The 23,215-nt window shown below is 36.8% G+C and overlaps 1 protein-coding gene across 1 annotated transcript in view; it reads right to left on the bottom strand.

Moving 5' to 3' along the window:
• Positions 1-18,685, bottom strand: part of IMPG2 (interphotoreceptor matrix proteoglycan 2) — a 74,218-nt gene extending 55,533 nt beyond the window's left edge. The window contains exons 1-3 of the mRNA XM_070403511.1: positions 18,601-18,685; positions 17,871-18,122; positions 2,122-2,288 (exon numbers count right to left, since the gene is read on the bottom strand). Of these exons, the coding sequence (XP_070259612.1) occupies positions 2,122-2,288; positions 17,871-18,122; positions 18,601-18,685 (504 nt within the window). The remainder of the gene's footprint in view (positions 1-2,121; positions 2,289-17,870; positions 18,123-18,600) is intronic.
• Positions 18,686-23,215: the final 4,530 nt, after the last annotated feature.

Here is a 23,215-nt window from a genome sequence, read left to right as displayed (position 1 = left end):
ATTCTCCTAGAATAATCTCAGCCACTCTCATGGTTTTAATTACCACCTCAAAGCTGGTGATTCCTTCAGCTATATTTATAACCCTGACCACTCTCCCTATCTTCATACCTACATATCAAGTAATTCATATTTCACAGATAGCTCAGATCAACACATTTGAGAGTGGACTCATTCTCCCTCCACCCACCATCTACAAAGTTGCTTCCCTGCCTGAGTTCTCGTTCAATCATCCAAGCTAGAAACTGGGAGGCTTCTTGGACCACTGCTTCATCCTCTCCCTTTCTCACCAACCCATGACTTTAATCCAAACAAAACTAGACATGACTAATCTTGTTTCCCACATGTCTCTCATGCTTCCTTTATCTCAAGGTCGAGTTAGGACCCACGTCCCCTCGGGCCTGGAGCACTGAAGCAGCATCCAACCTCTATTCCATCCTATAATATACAGAAACTATAATGGCCTTTTTTAAAATGGAAAACTGTCTAATCAGCCTCTGTGACTCACCTACTTAAAACCCTTCAATGGTTTCCTATTATCTAGAGAGTTAAATACAAACTTGTAAGTCATCCATTTTTCCAGTCTGATCTCCTGTCACTTCTGATATATTGGCCCAAGTCCTTCTCTACAAACACTTGGCCCATGTTGATCTCTCTGCCTAGATTGTCCATTCCAAACTCCTTCTCATTTAGCCAATTTGTACTTGTTATTTAAGACGCCACCTAGGGAACACATTTTCCCCCTTGGTCTGCATGTTCTACTAAATAATTATTGAAAGTATATTTCCCATGTCTTTAAAACTAAACTTACAAAAATTTCCACTTATAAGAGACACTTTCTGATTGTGGATCCTGAAAAACAAGATAGCAACTAAAAAGGGCTCCTGGTGGCTAGTTGGACTCAAATTTTAAAATATGTACTAGTATAGAGAGAGAGCCCAGCAGCCATTTCTACACAGGGCCTCTCATGCAAACTGCACTTCAGACAGAAGCCTGCACTGAACTGCCTGCCTTCACTGTGTTTCTGCCATCTGAGCCAGGAGTTCCTGAAATCCTATTTCAACCAGTAGGACTGAAGCTTTCCCCATCCAATCAGAGCTCTGCAGCTATATCCCCCCCCATCAGCTTCTTTGCCAACCAATCAGGACAGTGCCTTTTGGGCCAATCAAACTGCAAGGATTTGCATGAGGACAGACCAATCAGGGACCAAGGACCAGGGGTGGGGACTTGTGTCTAAATAAGTCAGCTCCCCTCTGGCTCGGGGAGCACACTTTTCCTTTCCACTGAAGAGCGCATTTCCCAGGCTGAGCTGAAACACTGAAGATCTCCTGCTGGAGCAGACCAGGGAGGAGCAGAGCAGAGCTGTCTCATCAGAGAGGGGTCTGACCGCAGGGCCACCCGGCCCCAAAGCAGTCTCACAGCCATGCTGTTTTCACAGCCTTGCTCTTTCACAGTTGAGCTGTTTTACACTGAATAAAGTTTCCTTCTTCACTGCACCCCTAATTTTGGATTCCTATTGGCATTGAATTGGCACCACCATAACATCACAAGAGGCTGTTGTTATGGTAATAACTCTACATCACAAATAGTTGCTGCTCTATCAGTTGATCCTTATCAGGAACACAATGAGGTGGACAACGCTCATATGCGTGTGTGTGTGTGTGTTTTCTTGAACAGCCATTCCATATTAGCCACTGAAATGTGTAAAACTGGTAACGACTGAAAGGAGGGCCCAATGGTTTAAGGAAAAGAACATGGATTTCAGAAGAGAACTGGGTCTGGATTTCAGCTCCAGCCCATCTGGCTTTGTGATATAGGCTAAGGAATTTAATAACTCTCAGAGATTTATGTTCTTAGCCTAAATCTTTGCTGAGTACTATTTTAAATATTTACATTTATAAACAATGCTGAGACTTTTACTGAATTAACAATGTTTATTATAATGGCCAGAGCTAGAGCTACAAAGTCTAGGCCATGCCCCATGGCAGCTCACTAAAATAGCCTAATGCAACAAATCAGAGTGGATGCAGGGATTTGCCACCTGTTCTCTTTTTCTTTAGGCCCTAGCTATATATCTAACCCCTACAATAGTCCAGCAATTCCTTCCCTTTTTACTATACTTACCTTCATAATTAAGCTTCTATGTTCCACAGACTGACTAAAATTTGTGCCCATTTCAAATATAGTTGTGATTCCATCCTCACATAAATTCATCCAGTAACGATATTCCTCACGCCCAGGAAATCGATCCCAAAAAGTCCTAAAGGCTTCCCAGACAGCTTCTTGACACACTGAAAAACAGATGGACAGGTGTTTTAACAAAAAGTTGATGCACGTTGGGGGCCTCACAATGATCATGGGCCTGTTTGTTCAGATTCCTGAGACACTTGCCCACAGTGTCCTTTTTGGAAGGACATGGGAATGATTCCCAGTCAACGCCCTCCTGTTTCTGCATGTCCTGCTTTAACTTTTCAGCTCTGAAGAGAATTTTCATTCCCCATACTTTTCCCTTGCAAGGGGATTGGTTCACCTCCAAATATGCAGGGTGTGTGTTTTTCCATCTCTTAAAAAAGTCCATGTTTTTGTTTTACAAAAGTGGAGCTGATATTGAGCATACCTCAATAAGTAAATGGACAAATTGTGGTACATCCATATGATGAAATGTTATTCAGCAATAAGAAGAAATGAGCTTTCAAGCCATGAAAAGACATGAATAAGACTTAACTACTTATTGCTAAGTGAAAGAAGCCAATCTGAATGTATGATTTCAACTATATGACATTCTGGAAAAGGCAGAACTATGGAAATTGTAAATAGATTAGCAGTTGCCAGGGCTTAGGATTAAGGAAAGATGACTAGATAGAGCACAGAGGGATTTTTAGGGCAGTAAAACTATTTTGTATAATGATGTAATAGTGAATACATATCATTAGACATATGTCAAAACCAACATAATGTACAGCACAAAGAGTGAACCCTAATGTAAATTACACACTTTAGTTAAGAATAATGTGTTAACATGGAAGCTACATAGCATGTTATTAAACATGAATGGGTTACCAAATAGACTAAGGAAGAAATAAAAAACATCCTGGAAACAAATAAAAATAAACACACAAAAACCCAAAATCTATGGGACACAGAGAAATCAGTCCTGAGAGGGTAATTCATAGCATTACAGGCCTACCTCAAAAACAAAAAAACTTTGAATAAGCTATCTAACCCTACAACTTAAAGAATTAGAAAGAAAACAACAAGAAAAGTCCAAAGTAGAAGGAAGGAAATAATAAATATCAGAGCTGAAATAAATGACAGAGTCTAAAAACAAGAAGAAGAAGAAGAAGAAGAAGAAGAAGAAGAAGAAGAAGAAGAAGAAGAAGAAGAAGAAGAAGAAGAAGGAGAAGAAGAAGAAGATCAATAAAACCTCCAAGACCTGGTTTTTTGAAAAGATAAACAAGATTGATGAACCTCTAGCCAGACTCATCAACAAAAAAGATAGAGTACCCAAATAAACAAAATCAGAAATGAAAGAGGTGAAGTCACAACTGACCCCACAGAAATACAAAGAATTGTGTAAAAAAAAATACTATGAATGACTATATTTCAATAAACTATACAACCTGGACGCATTCTTAAAAAATGCAATCTTCCAAAACTAAATCAGGAAGATTCAGAAAACTGAATAGGCTGGTAACTACAAAATCCCTGGTCTGAATGGCTTCACAGGGTAGTTTTTCCAAACATTCAAAGGAAAACTAACACCCATCCCCCTCAAACTATTCCAAAAAATAAAATAGGAAGAAACACTTCTAAGTTCTTTTTATAAGGCCAATATTACCCTAATTCCAAAATCAGATAAAGACATTACAAAGAAAGAGAATTACAGGCCAATATCCCTGATGAACACAGATGCTAAAATCCTCAACAAAATATTTGCAAATCACATCCAGCAATATATTAAAGAGATCATACACCATGACCAAGTGGGATTATTCCAGGAAAGCAAGGCTGGTACAATATTCACAAATCAATAAATGTGATACATCATATAAACAGATTGCAAGACAAAAATCAGATGATCATATTAATTGATGCAGAAAAGGCATTAGACAAAATCCAACACACTTTTTTGATAAAAACTCTCAGTAAAGTGGGAATGGAGGGGTCATACCTCAACATAATAAAGGCCATATCTGACAAGTCTACAGCCAACATCATACTCAATGGGCAAAAACTAAATCCATTTCCCCTAAGAACATGAACAAGACAGGGATGTTTGCTTTCACCACTCTTATTCAACATACTATTGGAAGTCCTAGCCATAGAAATCAGACAAGAAAACATAAAAGACATCCAAATTTGAAAGGAGGAAGTAAAACTGTCATTATTTGCAGATGACATGATAGCGTACATAGAAAACTGCCAGGGCTGACTGGCAGACCGTGAGTGATGAATGAATGATTATTTTGACGTATGCTTCTGTGAAAGAGAGAGCTAAGGGACTACCTGGCTAAAGGAATCAGAGAGGCCCATTTGCCTGTCTTCTTAGCCATTTATTGTAGCAACAGCTAGAACTAAAATTAACTATTAGATATTATTAGCAGGGTAAGTATCCTTGAGAAAATACATGTATTTGTAGTGTCTTTTAAAAAAGGACGTTTAAAGAATAAGCATAAAGATTCCAGCAAAATATTCAGGAGATCAGACTTGTTTGAAAAAGTCAAGGCAGGGTCTGCCGCCTTTGGCAAGGTCCCCCTGGGGGCCTCTGACCTTTTGGAGAATTTTCCTTATAGACTTTCCAACCAAGTCCCGTGCTTCCCCACAGAAAACCCTAAAGACTCCATCCAAAAAAAATACTAGATTTAATAAATGTTTGGCAATGTAGCAAGATACAAAATTAATACCCAGAAATCAATGACTTTTTATACACCAATAATGAATTCTCAGAAAGAGAAACAAAACCCCATTTATAATCTCATTGCAACAACAACAAAAAATTAAGATACTTAGGAATAAACTTAACAAGGAGGTAAAAGACCTTTATTTGGAAAACTAGAGGACATTGAAAAAAGAGATAGAGGAAGATATAAACAAGCAGAAGAATATACCGCTTTCATGGATTGGTAGAATCAACATCATTAAAATGTCCATGCTACCAAAAGCAATATATAGATTCAATGAAATCCCTATTAAAATGCCAACAGCATATTTCACAGATCTAGAACAAACACTACAAAAATGTATATGGAACCAAAAAAGACCCAAATAGCCACAGCAATCTTGAGAAAGAACAAACTTGGAGAAATCACAATACCAGATATCAAGTTATACTACAAAGCCACTGTAATCAAAACAGCCTGGTACTGGCACAAGAACAGACATATAGACCAATGGAACAGAACAGAAAACCCAGAAATCTACCCAAGCCATTATGCTCAATTAATATTTGACAAAGGAGACAAGAGCATACAATGGAGTCAAGACAGTCTCTTCAATAAATGTTGGGAAAACTGGACCAAAAAAATGAAAGTAGACCAACAACTTACATCGTACACCAGAATAAATTCAGAATGGATAAAAGACTTAAATGTAAGTCGAGAAACCATAAAAATCTTAGAAGAAGCCACAGGCAGCAAAATCTCACACACATCTCTTGTAGCAATATGTTTATGGGTACATCTCCTAGGGCAGGGGTGGGTAACCCCTGGCACGCGTATCAAACATGGCACGCCAGTAACTTTTGCTGGCATGGGAAACCCTCTCTTATAATCTTCCATTTACAATTTTTTTCTTAATATCGACTTTTTTATTTTTCAGATAAATTCAGTGTAGGTGCATCTTAGATAAATAAATAATTCTACATAACAAGTTATCTTAAAGACCATAGACATGGATTGACGAGAGAGGGGAAGAGCAATTTCTATGCCTCTGCCTTAACTCTCCCTGCCTTCCTAGATCCGACCAGTGTTTTGGTTTCATCCATATACGCTTGTGAATCTTTGTTCTCAGTGATGAATTTTGTTAAGTCTCCTAATAAGAGTAGCCTAACGGATGAAAGTAGTAGCTCGTGCATATCTCTGAAAGTCACGAAATATAAACCTGATGTAAAATCTCTGTCATCAGTGATGCAGCAGCAAAAGTCCCACTGATAATATCAAACGGAGTCATAAAGTTTTCTGTTGGACTATCAGTGTACATGTATACATTAAAAAATAAATGTATTTTTCATCATCATATACTGTGTTTTTGTCGTTTGAATGAATTTTATTATTTCTTCAAGGTTCTTCACATATGTACACCTTAAGAGATATCAAGTAGGCATAACATGTTCTCAAAAAATTAGGGTTGGTACACAGAAGAATTTTGAGTCAGAGATTTTGCTGGTTTTGGCACGCACTCACAAAAAGGTTGCCCACCCCTGTCCTAGGGCAAAGGAAACTAAGGAGAAAATAAACAAATGGGACTACATCGAAATAAAAAGCTTCTGCACAGCAAAAGAAACCAACAAAATGAAAAGAGATCCCACTACATGGGAGAACTTATTTGCCAATGATACATCTGATAAGGGGTTAATATCTAAAATTTATAGGGAACTCATACAGCTTAACAAAAGGAAGACAAATAATCCAATTTAAAAATGGACGCTTCTGCAAAGTGGACATACATAAGGCCAAGAGACATATGAAAAAATGCTCAAAATCACTAATCATCCATGAGATGCAAATTATAACAACAATGATGTATCACCTCACACCTGTCAGAATGACTATCATTAACAAATCAACAAATGACAAGTGATGGTGAGTATGTAGAGAAAAGGGAACCCTAGTATACTGTTGGTGGGAATGCAGACTGATGCAGCCAGAATGGAAAATAGTATGGGGTTTCCTCAAAAAATTAAACATGGAACTGCCATTTGACCCAGTGATCCCACTTCTAGGAATATATCCTAGGAAACCCAAAACACCAGTCAGAAAGAATAAATGCACCCCTATGTTCATAGAAGCATGATTTAAATAGCTAAGATCTGGAAACAGCCCAAGTGCCCATCAGTAGATGAGTAGATAAAAAAGCTCTGGTACATTTACACCATGGAATACTATGCAGCAGTAAAAGATAAGGATATCTTACCCTTTGAGACAGCATGGAGGGACCTGGAGAATATTACGCTAAGTGAAATAAGTCAGTCAGAGAAAGATAAGTATCACATGATCTCACTCATATGTGGAATCTAATGAATAAAATAAACTGGTGAACAAAATAGATCCAGGGACATTGTTGGGGGAACAATAGCAGTATAAGTAACTCTCTGGACTTTATACTTAATTTTTCTGTAATCCAAAAACTTTCCTAAAAAATAAAATCTATTAATTAAAAAAAGATATGAGAACTAAAAAGAACAGAAAATGATATTCAGAAGAAATGCCCCTACAGTAGTAAAATAAAAACTAATCCAATCTATCTGCTAAGTTATTCCATAGAACCAAATCTGAAAAGATGCTCAACAAGCTACCTGCACATTTTGTACAGCATTGAATGTCTTGCTATACTGTAACCATTTCAGTGTCCAGGTGCAGAAAACTGGGCAATAGATAGCTTAGGATGGGAGGGAAGAGGAAAGTGGTAAGGGAGAAAGAAGAATATAAATAGACAGAGATCAAAGAAATTATTTTTTAATGCAGGAAGACTAAATTCTTAACAAGCAGCATATTGAGGTGGAGCCCATAAACCAGTGATGGCGAACCTATGACACTTGTGTCAGAGGTGACACACGAACTCATTTTGGGTGACACACATCGACAGAGACAAAAAATTGCATAATTCAAATATTTGTCTCTCGCAACAGCCAGAGTTGGGCATCACTCAAGTAATATTATTACTCACGTTACTCATGATCAATAATGCAATTCTAAAACCGAATGTAAACATGTACATCGGTGTTGCGTAGCAAAGATAGATAGTGAAAACATCCAAGATACATTGTTCCAATATTGACATTAATATAAAAAGGTTAAGAATTGCACTATAAAGAGATTAATCTTTACTCATGACATTTTATTTTTACTCGAGTGACAGAATGCCCAGTTCTGGAAACAGCCTCGTTATTGTCAACATGTGCCTCGGGTAAGCTTCCCGTGCGTTCGGGTGCATTCAGCAAACGGATGCACTTGATTGCCATGTTCGTTAGGAGACAGGAGTGGGAGGGTTAGAAGAAAAAGATATACAGTGCAACAGTGCTCTACGAGGCATTCTGCGTGTCGGATAATTGGTTACAGCACCATATATTTGTTGGTTATACATACTATCTTTGAATTGTTTTGTACCAGGAGTCAGTGCAACAACAATGCAAAAAGTTAATAGGTAAGAAACCTATCGACCTTTTATAAAAAAACACCGTGATTTATATTTATTTATTTTTGCAGCCTTGAGATGGAGAATCAAAAAAATAAAAAAGCAAGATTGAATGATAAAGGAAGTGGAAGTAGCAGTAGCCGACCCTTTCAAGACGTATGGACCGAGATGTACGGGATTGTCGACAGAAACAACAGATCATTGTGCATACTGTGTAATGAAACGGTAGTACGCAGAACGTGGAATATAAAGAGACATTTTGAAACTAATCATTGTCAGCTCTTAAAAAAAGTATCGATGAAAGGAAGGAATACATTTCTAGGCAGCTACACCTCTATAAAAGTCAATCAAATTCCATCATAAAATTTGTAAGATGCTCTACAAATTTAACATCAGCAAGTTACTGTATTGCTCACCCCATAGCTCAGCATGGAAAAGCCCTCAGTGATGGAGAATTTATTAAGGAAACATTTCTAAGATGTGCACCAGCTCTATTTCACAATATAAAAAATAAAGATGATATTATTTAAAAAATTTCTGAATTACCACTCAGTAGAAATACTATCAAAGACAGAATAATAGATCTTAACAAAAATGTACAACATCAATTTAAAAAAGACTTAAATAGTTGTAAATATTTTTCGATTTCTCTTGATGAAACTACTGATGTCGCATCAAATGCTCGGTTGGCCATTATTGCTAGATATTCTGATATTCTGGTCTCACAATGAGAGAAGAATTGATAAAGTTAGAATCAATGCCAATAAGTACATCAGGAAACGAAATATGTAAGGTTTTTATAAAAACATTCAGTGACCTAAACATTGATATCTCTAAAATCGTGTCAGTCACGACAGATGGGGCACCAAATATGGTGGGAAAAAATGTGGGATTCCTGAAATTGTTTATGGAAGCTATTATTCATCCACTTGTACCTTTTCATTGCATTATCCATCAGGAGGTGTTGTGTGCCAAATCGGAATTCTCAGAATTGAATGATTTAATGTCAGTTGTAACAAAAATTGTGAATTTTATAGCTTTTCGACCCCTTCACAAGTGAGAATTTTCTGCACTTTTACAGGAAGTTGATTCAACCTACAGTGGACTACTGATGTTCAATAATGTGAGATGGCTGAGTCGAGGTAAAGTACTTGAGCGATTTGTGGAGTGCTTTGAAGAAATTACGGTATTTATTGAGAATAAGGGTCTGGCAAACTTTCCTCAGATCAATGATCATAAGTGGGTCAGCAATTTGATGTTTTTTACAGATCTCTCTGTTCATATGAATGAACTGGACTTAAAATTACAAGGTTTTGGCAAAAGCATTGACGTTATGTTTGGATACATCAAAGCTTTTGAAAGTAAACTTAAAATTTTCAAGCGAGATATTAAAACTAAAACTTATAAGTATTTTCCTCAGATAAAAAAGTATTTCGAGAAGGCCACTACAACTAGTGTAATGGAGTCTATACTTATGTACCAGAATATAGTAAACTCATTATTTGAACAGTTCAGCGAAAGATTCGACCAATTTAGAAGCCTAGAACAGACCATTAAACTAATTAAGTATCCGGATGTAGTTGTTTACAGTACTTTGAAATTAAAAGATTTCCAATGGATGCAAATTGACGATTTAGAGATGCAACTTGCAGATTTTCAAGGTAGCATTTGGACTCATGTGTTTGTCGACTTAAGGTCGAAACTTGAAAATCTGGAACGAAATCGTTTGAATAATGGAGAAGAGTGCAACTACGAACAAGAAATTTTGAGTGCTTGGAACAGAGGACCTGACACTTTTATCGACATAAAAAAATCTAGCAATGGCTTTGCTAACAATTTTTTCATCAACATATTTTTGTGAGACTTTGTTCTCAGCATTAAATAATATTAAAACGAACAAAAGAAACCGGCTAGCAGATGAAGTTAGTGGCGCTTGCTTGGCCTTGAAGTGCACCAAGTATGAACCTGCAATCAAAGAATTAGCAGACAAACTTCAGCACCAAAAAAGTCACTAATTTCTAGTTTTCGTATCATTTGATTATCATTGTTTTTATCATTATTTTTTCCTAAATGTACATTGTTTTTGTTTTTGTTCATTTTATACATATTTTTTGGTTGATTTTTCTTTGTTAAATGGCATTTAAATATATAAAATAAATATCAAAAAAATAAATCTTTGTTTACTATGGTTGCAAATATCAAAAAAAAATTATGAATATTTCTATATGTGACACAGCACCAGAGTTAAGTTAGGGTTTTTCAAAATTTTGACACGCCAAGCTCAAAAGGTTTGCCATCACTGCCCTAAACTCACAGAATCAGAAGATCTAAATTCTAGCCCTAGCTTGGCTGAATATTAGCTTGATAAACCTGGGTAATTTACCTAATCATTCAATGCTTTGATGTATTCATCTCTCTTTTTTAATGGTATGAATAATTACTGCCCTATCTACCTTATTTGTGAAAGTAATTTTTAAACTCCATAGTTTATATCATAGTAATTTATAAACTCCATAGTGAATATCAGGTGTTACTATCATAGTAAAGGCTTGGTACATGAATTCATGCACCAGTGGGGTCCTTCAGCCTGGCCTGCAGGATCAGGCCGAAACTGGCTCTCCAACATCCCCTGAGGGTTCCTGGATTGTGAGAGGGTGCAAGTCAGGCCAAAGGACCCCACTGGTGCATGATTGGGGCTGGGGAGGGACACAGGAGGTTGGCCAGCCAGGGAAGGACTGCAGGAGGACTCCAGGGCATGTCCGGCCCATCTCAGTCCTGATCAGCCGGACTCCAGCAGCAAGCTAACCTACCAGTTGGAGTGCCTGCCCCCTGGTGGTCAGTGCACATCATAGCGAGCAGTTGAGCGGCCTTAGCATATCATTAGCATATTACACTTCGATTGGTTGAACAGACGACTGGACACTTAGCATATTAGGCTTTTATTATATAGGATTGGATCCTGGTTCTGGTTTTCTGACAGTTGTGTGATGGAAAAAGACAGTCTAAGACAAAAATCAACTCTTAGGCTCTAACAGAGAGTGAAATATTTGAACATTGTATGTCTATCAATTGGTTTTTCAAGGTTAAAATGAACCTAGGGTTGCAAACTTAATTTATCTTTCAGTGAAAACTGTATCCTTATTACTGCTCTGTAGAACTTTTAATCCTACAACATATAGAAGAGTCCAGCAGAAACTGACTGAGGCAGACCTGATCACTGGTAGATTCATAGTTCTTCTTTTCTTTTTCTTAAAACTTCCCTATGAAAATTTAGTAAACACCAGAAGATAATGTAAAAGTGAACATCAAGATTGGTAAAAACAAAGAAAAAGTTAATGTCTATGACATTATATCTATAAGGACAAAAAAATAAATCTTAATAATTTCTTTACAATATACAGAAGAAAATAATTTGAAATAGAAAAGCTAATACTATGAAGGTCCTAAAAGAAAACACAGAAGAGTATCTACATGATTTGAGGACAGGTAAAGATTTTGTAGCCAGGACACAGAAGCAACAACTATGGTGGGCAGTGCACACCATAGCGACCAGTTGTTCTGCTGTTCAGTCATTTTGCATATTAGCCTTTTATTATATAGGATTCTATTATCTTGTATCTCTACCTAAATAAAATGCCTTAATTTTTTAAAAAATACTAAACTGCCAGTTTCTTTATTAATTAGACTGTAAGTTAATTTGTTATAACAATAAGACCTCAAAATTCAGACACTTAAATGTATTTATAAAATGTATTTCTGTCTCCCAAAACAGACTATAGATGGACAGTTAAGACACATAAATGGTTACCCTCCATGAGAGTCTCCAGGCACTTGGGATTTCTATTCTTATTGCTCTGTTCTCCTCCTGGGTATCATTCTCATTTGCTAAATAGAAACTATCCCACTAGCACAGGGGTGGGCAAACTTTTTGACTCGAGGGCCACAATGGGTTCTTAAACTAGACCGGAGGGCCGGAACAAAAGCATGGATGGAGTGTTTGTGTGAACTAATATAAATTCAAAGTAAACATCATTACATAAAAGGGTACGGTCTTTTTATTTTTTAGTTTTATTCATTTCAAATGGGCCGTAGTTTGCCCACGGCTGCACTAGCACCACATTTGTTTTCTTTGGGAATAAAGAAAGAAGGGAAATAGAGTACCATCATTTAAAATTTTTTAATGTATGCCCCTAAGCTGCTCCTATACCATTGGCTTAAATTTAGTCACATGGCCACATCTAGCAGCAAGAGAGGCTGGGTAGGGAAGTTTCTAGCTTTGCATAGAGTCCTATGGCTATGTGGAATAAGGGAGGGAATAACGGAGGAAAATTAGAAATCTGTCTGAGGAGAAAAACCAGTAAGTTCTTAAAAACAGAAAAAAGTGAAGTGTTTTCTGGAGGAGTTCAGGGTTAAGGGGAGAAAGAATAAATGAGGGAACCTCATAATTAAACTGTTCTGTGGTATTTTATATTTCAAAATCATGTTGCATATTGTACTTTCATTACATTTTAAAAATTAAACCATAAAACAATATATAGCATTGGGAAACATGAGGGAAAAATCAGAGGAGAGTTAGCAAAGGCATAGAGTCAAAGTAAAAACATTTACATTTAAAAAGATATCATGTTGCAAGAGTTTCTAATACAAAAATTGACATGTAAAGCTTTGAGAGTGATTATAGGAAGAAACCGAGAGATTCCTAATTTTCCTTAGGTTAATAAAACAGAAGTGCTCCATTTTCTCCAGCCCCTAAAGCACAGTCACTTAAATTGTTAAATCTTGAAGAACAATAAGAGAAATAAAAAGAAAAAAATTAAAGCAAAATTAATTTTAAAAATACCTGTTAGCTTTCACAATTCAGAGTTCTTTCCCTAATCATAAAGTAAAACTTACAGTGGGAGATAGGTTTAGAAGTTGTGTTATATGGGGGACATGTTTATGTGCATGTGACTATGAGTGGGAGGAGGTACATGCATGTGGTTGGAAGAAGAGAGGGCATGGAACCTCTTTTAAATAATATAATTTGATGTTTGTCTTTTGTTACTTAAAACAAGTTACTGTTGTTAACTGATTTCCTCTTTTTTAAATTTTATTTTTCAATTACAGTTTGAATTCAATATTATTTTGTACTAGAGGCCCAATACACAAAATTCTTGCAAGGGGTTCGGCCCCTGCAGCCTCAGTGACTGCCTCTGCCTTGGCCCCCGCCGCCGCAGCTTCGTCCAGAAGGTCGTCCGGAAGGTTGTCCTGTCTAATTAGCATATTATGCTTTTATTGTTATAGACTAGAGGCCCGGTGCACAAAAATTTGTGCACTCAGGGGGTTGGGGAGTCCCTCAGCCCGGCCTGTGCCCTCTCGCAGTCTGGGACCCCTCAGGGGATGACCACCTGCTGGCTTAAGCCTGCTCCCCAGGGGATTGGGCCTAAGATGGCAATCAGACATCCCTCTGGCAGCCCGGCAGCCCTCGGGGCATGTCCACTTGCCAGCAGGGAGCAGGCCTAAACTGCAGTCAGACATCCTTAGCGCTGCTGAGGAGGCAGGAGAGGCTCTCACCACCACCGCTGTACTGGCAGCCATCAGCCTGGCTTGTGGCTGAGCAGAGCTCCTCCCATGTGGGAGCGCACTGACCACCAGAGGGCAGCTCCTGAATTGAGCGTCTGCCCCCTGGTGGTCAGTGTTTCTCATAGTGATCAGTCATTCCCAGTCCTTCTGCTGTTAGGGTCAGTTTGCATTTTACCCTTTTACTATATAGGATAGAGGCCTGGTGCACGGGTGGGGGCCAGCTGGTTTGCCCTGAAGGGTGTCCTGGATCAGGGTGGGGGTCCCGCTTGGGTGCCTGGCCAGTCTGGATGAGGGGATGATGGCTGTTTGCAGCTGGTCACACCCTCTTCAGGGTGGGGGTCCCCACTGGGGTGCCTGGTCAGTCTGGATGAGAGGCTGAGGGCTGTTTTCAAGCTGGCGGGTGACTGAAGCTCCCAACCTCTCCTTTTTTTCTTTTTTTTTTTTTTATTCTGGGATTTATTTACCTTCTATGGCTGTCACTGGAGCTGAGAGCCAGCTTTAGCTCTGAGACTGGGCTGCAGCTCTGAGACCTCGTCTGCTGAAAGCAGGTATCTGGATTTGTTTGGCTTCTATAATTGAAACACTGTTGCAGCTCCAGCTCTGAGGCCCGGCTGGCTGAAAGCAGATTTCTGGGGTTTGTTTAGCTTCTATAATTGCAACATTGTTGCTTAGAGTGCAGCTCAGAGGCCAGCAGCGGCAGGCGGGGAACCTTGGCTTCCTCCATCACTGGAGCAAGCAAGCCTCCTGTTCGCTTCAGCTGCCTGGCTGCCAGCCGCCATCTTGGTTGGCAGTTAATTTGCATATCATCCTGATTAGCCTATGGGAAGCGTGTCGGAGGTACGGTTAATTACCATGTTTGTCTATTATTAGATAGGATTATTACAGCATAGTGGGTTAGACAGTCAGATACTTTACGAAGTGATTCCCCCCCTCCGATATTTCAAGTACTCCCTGGCAATATACATAGTTATTATAATTATATTGACTGTATTCTCTGTGCTATACTTTACACCCCTGTGACTATTTTGTAACTACCCATTTGTACTTCTTAATCCCTTTACCTTTTTTCACCCAGGTCCCAACCTCCACCCCATCTGGCAACCATCAGTCTGTTCTCTGTACCTGAGTCTGTTTCTATTTTGTTTGTTTATTTTGTTCTTTAAATTCCACATATATGTGAAAGCATATAGTGTGTGCCTCTATTTAACTTATTTCACTAAACATAATACCTTCTAGGTTCATCCATACTGTTGCAAATGGCAAAAAAGTGAAACTAGACCACCTTCTTACACCATACACAAGAATAAACTCAACATGGATTAAAGACTTAAATGTAAAACTCAAAACCATAAAGCTCCTAGAAGAAAATGTAGGCAGTAAAATCTCAGACATGTCTTGTAACAATATTTTTTCTAATATATTTCCTCGGGCAAGGGAAATAAAAGAAAAAATAAGCAAATGGGACTACATCAAACTAATAAGTTTTTGCAAAGCAAAGGAAACCATCATCAACAAAATAAAAAGACAATCCACTGAATGGAAAAAGATATTCGCCAATGATACATCTGATAATGGGTTACTATCCAAAATTTACAATTTCTTCTTATGTGCCTAAGACACAGTCTATTTCCAATCTTTAAATAGTAATATAAAATTCCAATATAAAATGACAAAGTAGACAAAATAATAATTACACTTAGTAAAAGAAGCCAGACAAAAACAAGAGTACATAATGTGATTACATTTATGTAAAAAAGGATAGAATGCAAAATACTATATAATGATAGAAAGTAGATTAGTGGCTGCCTCAGTACTGAGGTAAATGGAAGTGGTAAGAAAGGGAAGGCACATAAGAAAATGTTTGGGGATGATTGATAAGTTCATTATCTTAATTGTAGTGATAATATCAAGGGTAAATATATTTGTCAAAACTAATCAAATTGTATACTTTAAATATGTTGTTTATAATCCATCAAAATATGTCTTAATAAAACTATATTTTAAAAGGTCCAACTACAAATATGATTTTTTTTAAAGAGAGAAAGATACTATCAATTACATTCTACTCTAACCAACCTAAATATCTGTTTAATTCTACAAATCATTAGGTTAAATATAGTTGCTTCTTCCTTAAATGGAGATATTTTTCAAAACTGTTACACCAAGTAGCAATGATACCAAATACTCTATGAAGGAAAAATTGGGCAAATCGTTAGATTGAGTTAGCTTTGTGGAAAGAGCTAAGATCATTGGTTGGACATTAAATGGATCTCTCCAATTTCCAAACCCTTGGTTCTAAGGACATAATCCAATTGTCTCCTTAAAAATCTCTTCAAAATCAAGATCTAGGTTGAAATATTAATTTTTCCTAATTTTTAAAAATATAACAAATGAAATATATACTCAACACCATGACAGTAACAGTTATATCAACATTGTTGCAATCTTGATGTACTGTCCCAGCTGTTTTAGTGTTAGAAGGTGCCTTTCCAATAATCCCTTTCATAGCAACTGTATTTTAAAGTTAGTTATTCTAGGAATGCTTTATTTTTCTTTTTGTTGGCTTCTTTATCAATAGTATCTTGTGAGTTTATAAACAAAAGAGTAAAGCAATTAAAAAGGCATAATAACCACATTCCTTTGGTTATGATTGATCATTTCCTCTTTAATTTAACAAGCAGCTATCTAGATATTCTGGTCAACTTTAAAATAATATTTTTTTAAATCCAGGTAGTAGAAATTATATTTTCATAAATTATAAACTGTCACTCTCATTCATCTTCAGTTCCTTTATTGTCTTCCTACTCTCTGGAATTTGCTATTTCTGGCATATGTCCTATACACAAAAGGCCAGGCCAAAGGATTTCCATTCAAAAAGTAAAAGGGAAGCTTATTGCTTAATAATGTTTGATAGGCCCAAATACAATCAAGAGATACAAATATTCTCCAAAAAAATAAAAGGTGCTAACACATTATGCCACTTTAACAAACAAAAAAACAAATATATAAATATATGTAATATCTGTTGTTATTTTTTTTAAACACGTGCTTTAGTGAGGGAGCACGAGGGGAAGGACAAAATGGAGGAAAATAAGGAGAAGATAAAGTAGCAGCTCAGAGTGAAGCTTCATATAGCCCAGTGCCTGAAAAATAGTAAGTGCTAAATAAATATTTATTGACTATTTAAACATGAATGAGCAAGCCTGGTTTCAGCATCATTTCATCATCTTTCTCCACTTTAGTTTACTAGCATCACATCTATCTTATGGCTTTTTATTGGTTCTTGAGGGGCAAAAAGCAAAGTTTGGGAGTCCTCCAAATATCTAAGGGATATATTATGGTCAATTAAGCAATTTTGGTTAGTAAACAGAGGAAACAGAGAATGAGTTCACATAATAAAAAGGTATGAGATCAAGGATAATACTGTTTAGCTAAAAATAAAATAAAATCCTAGTTTTGTTGCAATAAGGTCTATTGTGAGAAGTGCCATCATTTTAGATGTCAAAGTTTTATGTGTACCAACCAGAGAATAACCAGCATGAGTCTATAGAATGTCTACACTATAAAATACTGAAATTGATATTCCATGTATATAAAGTAACTAATTAGTCAAATAGGTAAGTATAGCTTCATAAATATATTTTGTAGGTATATTTAGGCAAATTACTGTAATGAAGAAGTAAAAATTATAATTCATTTATCCCATAACAGAAACAGATATTTTTAAAGTGCTTAAAAAGAATTAAATCATTTCCTCTCGTTAAAAAATGTCAACTTTCCTCCAAAGGTGTATGAATACTATATCCTTAGCAAGTCCCTTTTCCATAGCTAGTAGAAAGATATTGGCTCAGTCCCCATCTAAATGATCACAAATTGTGAATTATAATGAGACACAACAAATGTGAAAAAACCATGTTTGAATGCCATTACAGAGCCCAAGGATTTGGATCTTGGCTTACCTCGGACTTGAAAATATTTCACATGGTTTGCCACAGCCTCTGTAACACTTTCATCAGGGCAGATTTTTACTCCATTAGGGAACAGAGTGGATCGCCTTCTTCTAAGCAACCAGTGTCTCTCAGCTTCTCTGTGGTCCTGAGGTCGTTTGTTGCCACTGGACAGGGAAGAGTCTGCGGATTCTGAGTCAGTCGGGAGAAAAGAAATTGCACTGGTGGGTTCTTGGGTTTCTTCTAAAGATAAGTAGGTCTGTGCTACAGAGTGAAGGCATAAACAAGGCTTCTGGTGATAAATGAAGATACAGTACGAAAGGTAACAAAGAAAAACTGAAAGGTAACAAAAAAAAACTGACATTTGTGCCACATAAGGATTTTTCAAGTCAATCTCAGATTATAGACATGGGTGTCTAAGGAGGAGAGGAGTGAAGTATTCAATCTTTTCTCCATTTAACTCTTACTCCTTCATTTCCAGATTGTTGGTTATTGAAGTCAAGTATACATCCAATTTCAATACAAGAGGTAAAAGGAAGTAAGTGTTGAACCAGGAAATACTAACGAAGAGGAAAACCAAAATTATTGGAGAGCTCTTAAAACAGTGTAAATGAATCAATATCAAAGATTAATAGAATAGTATTTGATTCAATTTCTTATAGCAGTCACATCAAATATTATTTTTACAGAGAATGCATTACAGATATAAAAAAGGATAAAAATAATGTCAATTTTAAAGTACCTGTTAATGATGAAAGGTTTTCTTCTATCAGGAAAAATATCAAAATACCCAAAGAAATCTTCCCAGAATGAGGAAACATAATCATTTGGCCAAAACCAAAGAGATGAGGAAAGACCAAAATTCTTAACTGAGCACCCAAAGCCTTGAAGCTTCCAGTAACAAATTGTTACAGGAAAGATCTAACATTTAAAAATTTATGTTTGAGAATTGGCAAACATCCAAAACCATTATAAATGAGCGTAAATAAAAACGGTGTCCTTTCAAAGTACCCCTCACTCTTCTCTCTTCAGCATGCTATGAAAGCAGGAGAGATAAGCTAATTAGAGCAGATGGGGAGAGACAATTTCTTTATTCTAATCTAGCCCTCTAAGCTCTTTACTAACACTATCCTTGCCTTTAATAAGCAGTTTGTTTAAAAATGTTTCATGTATATTTCACTAAGTTTTACAATTTTTATGAGTCTGTTAGTCGAATCATCAATTCAAATGTTCTCTGGGTTCTATAACCAACAATTTATAAGCATAAAATGTCCAAACTGACTATACCTGCTAATTCATAAGTACAGATCTACGCACAAAATTACTTTTCTTGGAGCTGTTTCTCTTTGTAATAAATCTACTGCCCTTAAATTTCCTTCCTTGATAAAAAATTTGAAGATCTTTCACTATAACCACTTACTATGTCTTCTTATCTAGAAAATGGGATAGTAGTAGTAAACTACTGCTATGATAGAGCTAGTGTGAGGATTGAATTAGATAATATGCGGAAAATGCTTAGAATAGTACCTGGTGCATACTGCACACACAATATAAAGGATACTATGTGATAACAACTTTATTGCTTAATTTGGTATGGCCCAGTGTGTTATCCCTCACCCCATAGGACCAGATAAAATTCTTTGTATTAAGACAGTTGTTTTTATCAAATAAACCTAGTAGAAAATAATTTCATTATAATCCTTGTGGAAGCTAGAATTTATTAGCATATAGCATTGAATTTATCTTACTAGTATGTCATATACCTCAGTTCTTTTTAAAAATAAAAATGTTTTTTAATGATCTAAAGCACATTTTCTCTGAAGAATCCTAAACTAAGTGTGTTAAATCATCCTTTGTTTTATGCTTTAGGAAAAGCTCAAGTGTATTTTTTTTTTATTTATTTTATTGATTTTTTACAGAGAGGAAAGGAGAAGGATAGAGTTAGAAACATCGATGAGAGAGAAACATCGATCAGCTGCCTCCTGCACACCCCCCACTGGGGATATGCCCACAACCAAGGTACATGCCCCTGACCGGAATCGAACCTGGGACCCTTCAGTCCGCAGGCCGACGCTCTATCCACTGAGCCAAACAGGTCAGGGCTCAAGTGTATTTTTTAATACAAGCTCATACAAACCACATTTTCAGCCCTTAGTTAAGCTCACAAATCTCAATGACCATTAAATAAATACATGTGCACAGAAGCATTTGCAATATATCGATACGAATTTTATTTGCCAAACTGTTGCTGAGTAGGAGGAAAAAGCTGAACATTTTACTAGCTAAGTGAAATGAGAAAGTTCAAAGAAAAGTTTCATGTTGATAATTCAGACCAAGGAAGGCCCGGCCGGTGAGGCTCAGTGGAGAACTTTAAGGTAACAAAAGCTACTTGGAAATTCTTTTTGATGGTCTACTCCAACAAGCCAGGAGATCTTCTGAGACTCCCAGTATTCTGGAAACATTTCTGTACTTAGAATGAGAAAAACCCTGGGCAACCCTGAGTTCAAATTCTGTTTTTACCACTTAATATTTGATTTTGGTGAACCTAAACTCCTTGAACTGATTTAATCTCCAAAGAAATTAGGTATGATAATCTCTGTCTATATCACAGGGTTTCTGGGGAAAAATAGGAAATATGAAAATTCTTAAACTAATGTATACTATTTGTCTTTCATTACAAGTGTTCATAAAGTTTTAAGAGGTTTCAAATTTTGGAATTCTCTTTTGTTCAAACTGCAGAATGGAATAAATGTTCCCTAATTTAAATTATATCACAAGTATTTACTTAAGAACTCTAACAATGGTTATTATATTCTATAAAAAATAGTTTGTAAGATTTCAAAAATCTGTACTTTAAAAAAATAGTATGAAAACTTCAGCTGGGTTCATTTGCTTCCAAATACATTTACCATTTCATCAATTCATTTAACTTCCCATTTAGTGTACCTTTTAACTGCAGCATTCTTAGAGTTAATTGCATCTATGATACAAGGCAGTGCATGATGACTACCATAAGGTGGTGCCAGGGGAACCCAGGAAAAAGATTAATTCCAACTGGAAAACTAAAGGGGGTTTATTAGAGAAGATAACATTTCAGCCAGGGCTTGAACGGCCTGGTGCAGTGGCATTTCAATGGGCAGAGGTGGAGAGGGTTAGTGGGAGGAGATGGGAGTTAGGAAAAAAAACTGGTCATGATCAATAAGGTAGAAAAATACACAATCTGTACAGAAAATAGGAAGGTATTTGCTAAAGCAGGAACAGGAGCCTCGGGAAAATAGGTTGGGAATGGAGGTTGAAAAGGTTGAGGTAGATTACGAAATACCTTGAAAGTCTTACCAAGAATTTTGGATTTTTTCCTATAGATGAAAAGATTATCTAATTTTAATTACTCAGAAAAAAATATTCCTTGAGTTTTCATTGAGATTCTTTTTAGGAAATATTTCAAAACCTCATCTGATGGTCCTTATGCTTTAAGAAATATACCCCAAATTATAAGTTGGTAAGAAATTAAACAAACATTGTGCTTAGAAATAACAAGTACCAGGTTCTTTCATCCATTCTTTAATTCCAAACGAGTTGACAATCATTTATTGACTCAGCAAAAGTTTCCAGGTGTTGACTATATGCTACTAACATACTAAATACAGCAAATGCAAAATGTTTGTCCTTTAGGAGCATGTAGTCTATAGGTGAAGACATGTATACAAACAATGAAATAAAACTGATGAGAAAAATGTAAACAAGTCATTATGGGGGAACAGGAGAGGTAATGAATTATTCTGTTTGAGGAAATGTGGGGTGATGACATTTGAGCCAGATTTGGGAAAAAAATAAAGTTGACAAGAAGTAGTGAAAGGGTGTTCTAGAAAGAAGGACTGGCATGTGCAGGCCTGAGGTGTGGAGATGCAATGTTGCAACATCTATTCCAAACAACCACCTATGATCTTGGGTTCCAAGTGACATTCACACTCACAGGACAACAGTCCATAACCTAGCTCCTTTCGTTCGTATTTGATACACAGCCCAGAAAGCAATGCATCAAATAAAGCGTATCTTCAAGTGGAGTCTCTATACGAGTCCTGACCCTGATTTCTCTAGCCCCCAGAAGGGATGTAAGAGAGAAGACCACCTTATGCAGACCACACCAGACCAGCATAAGGAAGCCTCATCCACACAGAACCATGTCTTTTAACAAACTTCCCAAACTTCCACGCCCAGTTACGATAGACTGAAGAGGGAAGCAGGGTTTTATACAATCTGGTCCAGCCGGCTTTCCGAGCATGCATGTCCACTCAGTTCTCCAGTCCAGACACAGTTAACCGTTAAAGGTCTTTTTCACTATTTAAAAAAAATGTTGACTACAGCTGACAGTTCACATTTATTTAAGCTCAGTACATTTCCTAAGAAACAATATTGGAAAAAAGAAAACCCAAGGTAATTTCCTACGAATAAAAGGCTTAAGCTTGGTGTTAAGCCAAAAGTAATTACAGTATAAATTAACAATTTTATATGACTAAAAAGTAGGTCAGAGTGGAAAGATGAGGATAAAGATAGAAATCAGTTTAGAAAGGGCTCTGTATGATGAGTCTAGACCTGTTTTCTCCCTAACAAAAAAGAAAAGCTGATTTAATCAATTCACTTTAATAAGCTTTTTCTAAGGTGGTTGAATATCACTCTTTTTTAAAAGCTAACCTTTGCCTAGCTGGTGTGACTCAGCAGTTGAACGTCGACCCAGGAACAAAGAAGTCACTGGTTTGATTCGCAGTCAGGGCACATGCCCAAGTTGCAGGCTCGATCCCCAGTAGGGGGTGTGCAGGAGGCAGCTGATTGATGATGTTCCTCTCTCATTGATGTTTCTATCTATCCCCTCTCCCTCTCTCTCTAAAACGCAATAAAAACATATTTTTGAAAAGCTATCATTTTACTTTTAACCCCAAGAGTTGTGAATTAAAAACAGTAATATCTTCTTCAGGAAGGTTTTCCCTGTCCACTGACAACCCTCTTACCACCTCTCCCTCTCCCTAGCGTGCGCACACACACACACACACGAACTCCCTCTTGTGCTCCCAAAGAAACTGTATGATTGCTTTTACCAGGGAATATTAAGACTGTTCATATGGCCACTTCTCCCATTATACTATAAAGAGTTCAGAAGATCTATCATTCATTTTATTGTAACTAGAAAATTGCCAAATGTTTCCTGAACTGACAATCAAATTAGCAATATGCTTGTTAAAACAGAAAGGAAAATTAATCTAAGCATCAGCCACATGATATGCACTGGCCACTGTACAACTCAAAATTTATTTCTAAGACGCACACATTTCTTTAAAAAATTATACCTCAATCTAATGAAT

This window comes from Myotis yumanensis, unplaced genomic scaffold (genome assembly GCF_028538775.1).
Source record: "Myotis yumanensis isolate MYYU_CA2020_CCGP unplaced genomic scaffold, mMyoYum1.0.hap1 SCAF_2, whole genome shotgun sequence".
Lineage (NCBI taxonomy): Eukaryota > Metazoa > Chordata > Mammalia > Chiroptera > Vespertilionidae > Myotis > Myotis yumanensis.
Note: the sequence above shows the minus strand (reverse complement) of the source record. Positions and strands in the feature narration are given on the sequence as shown.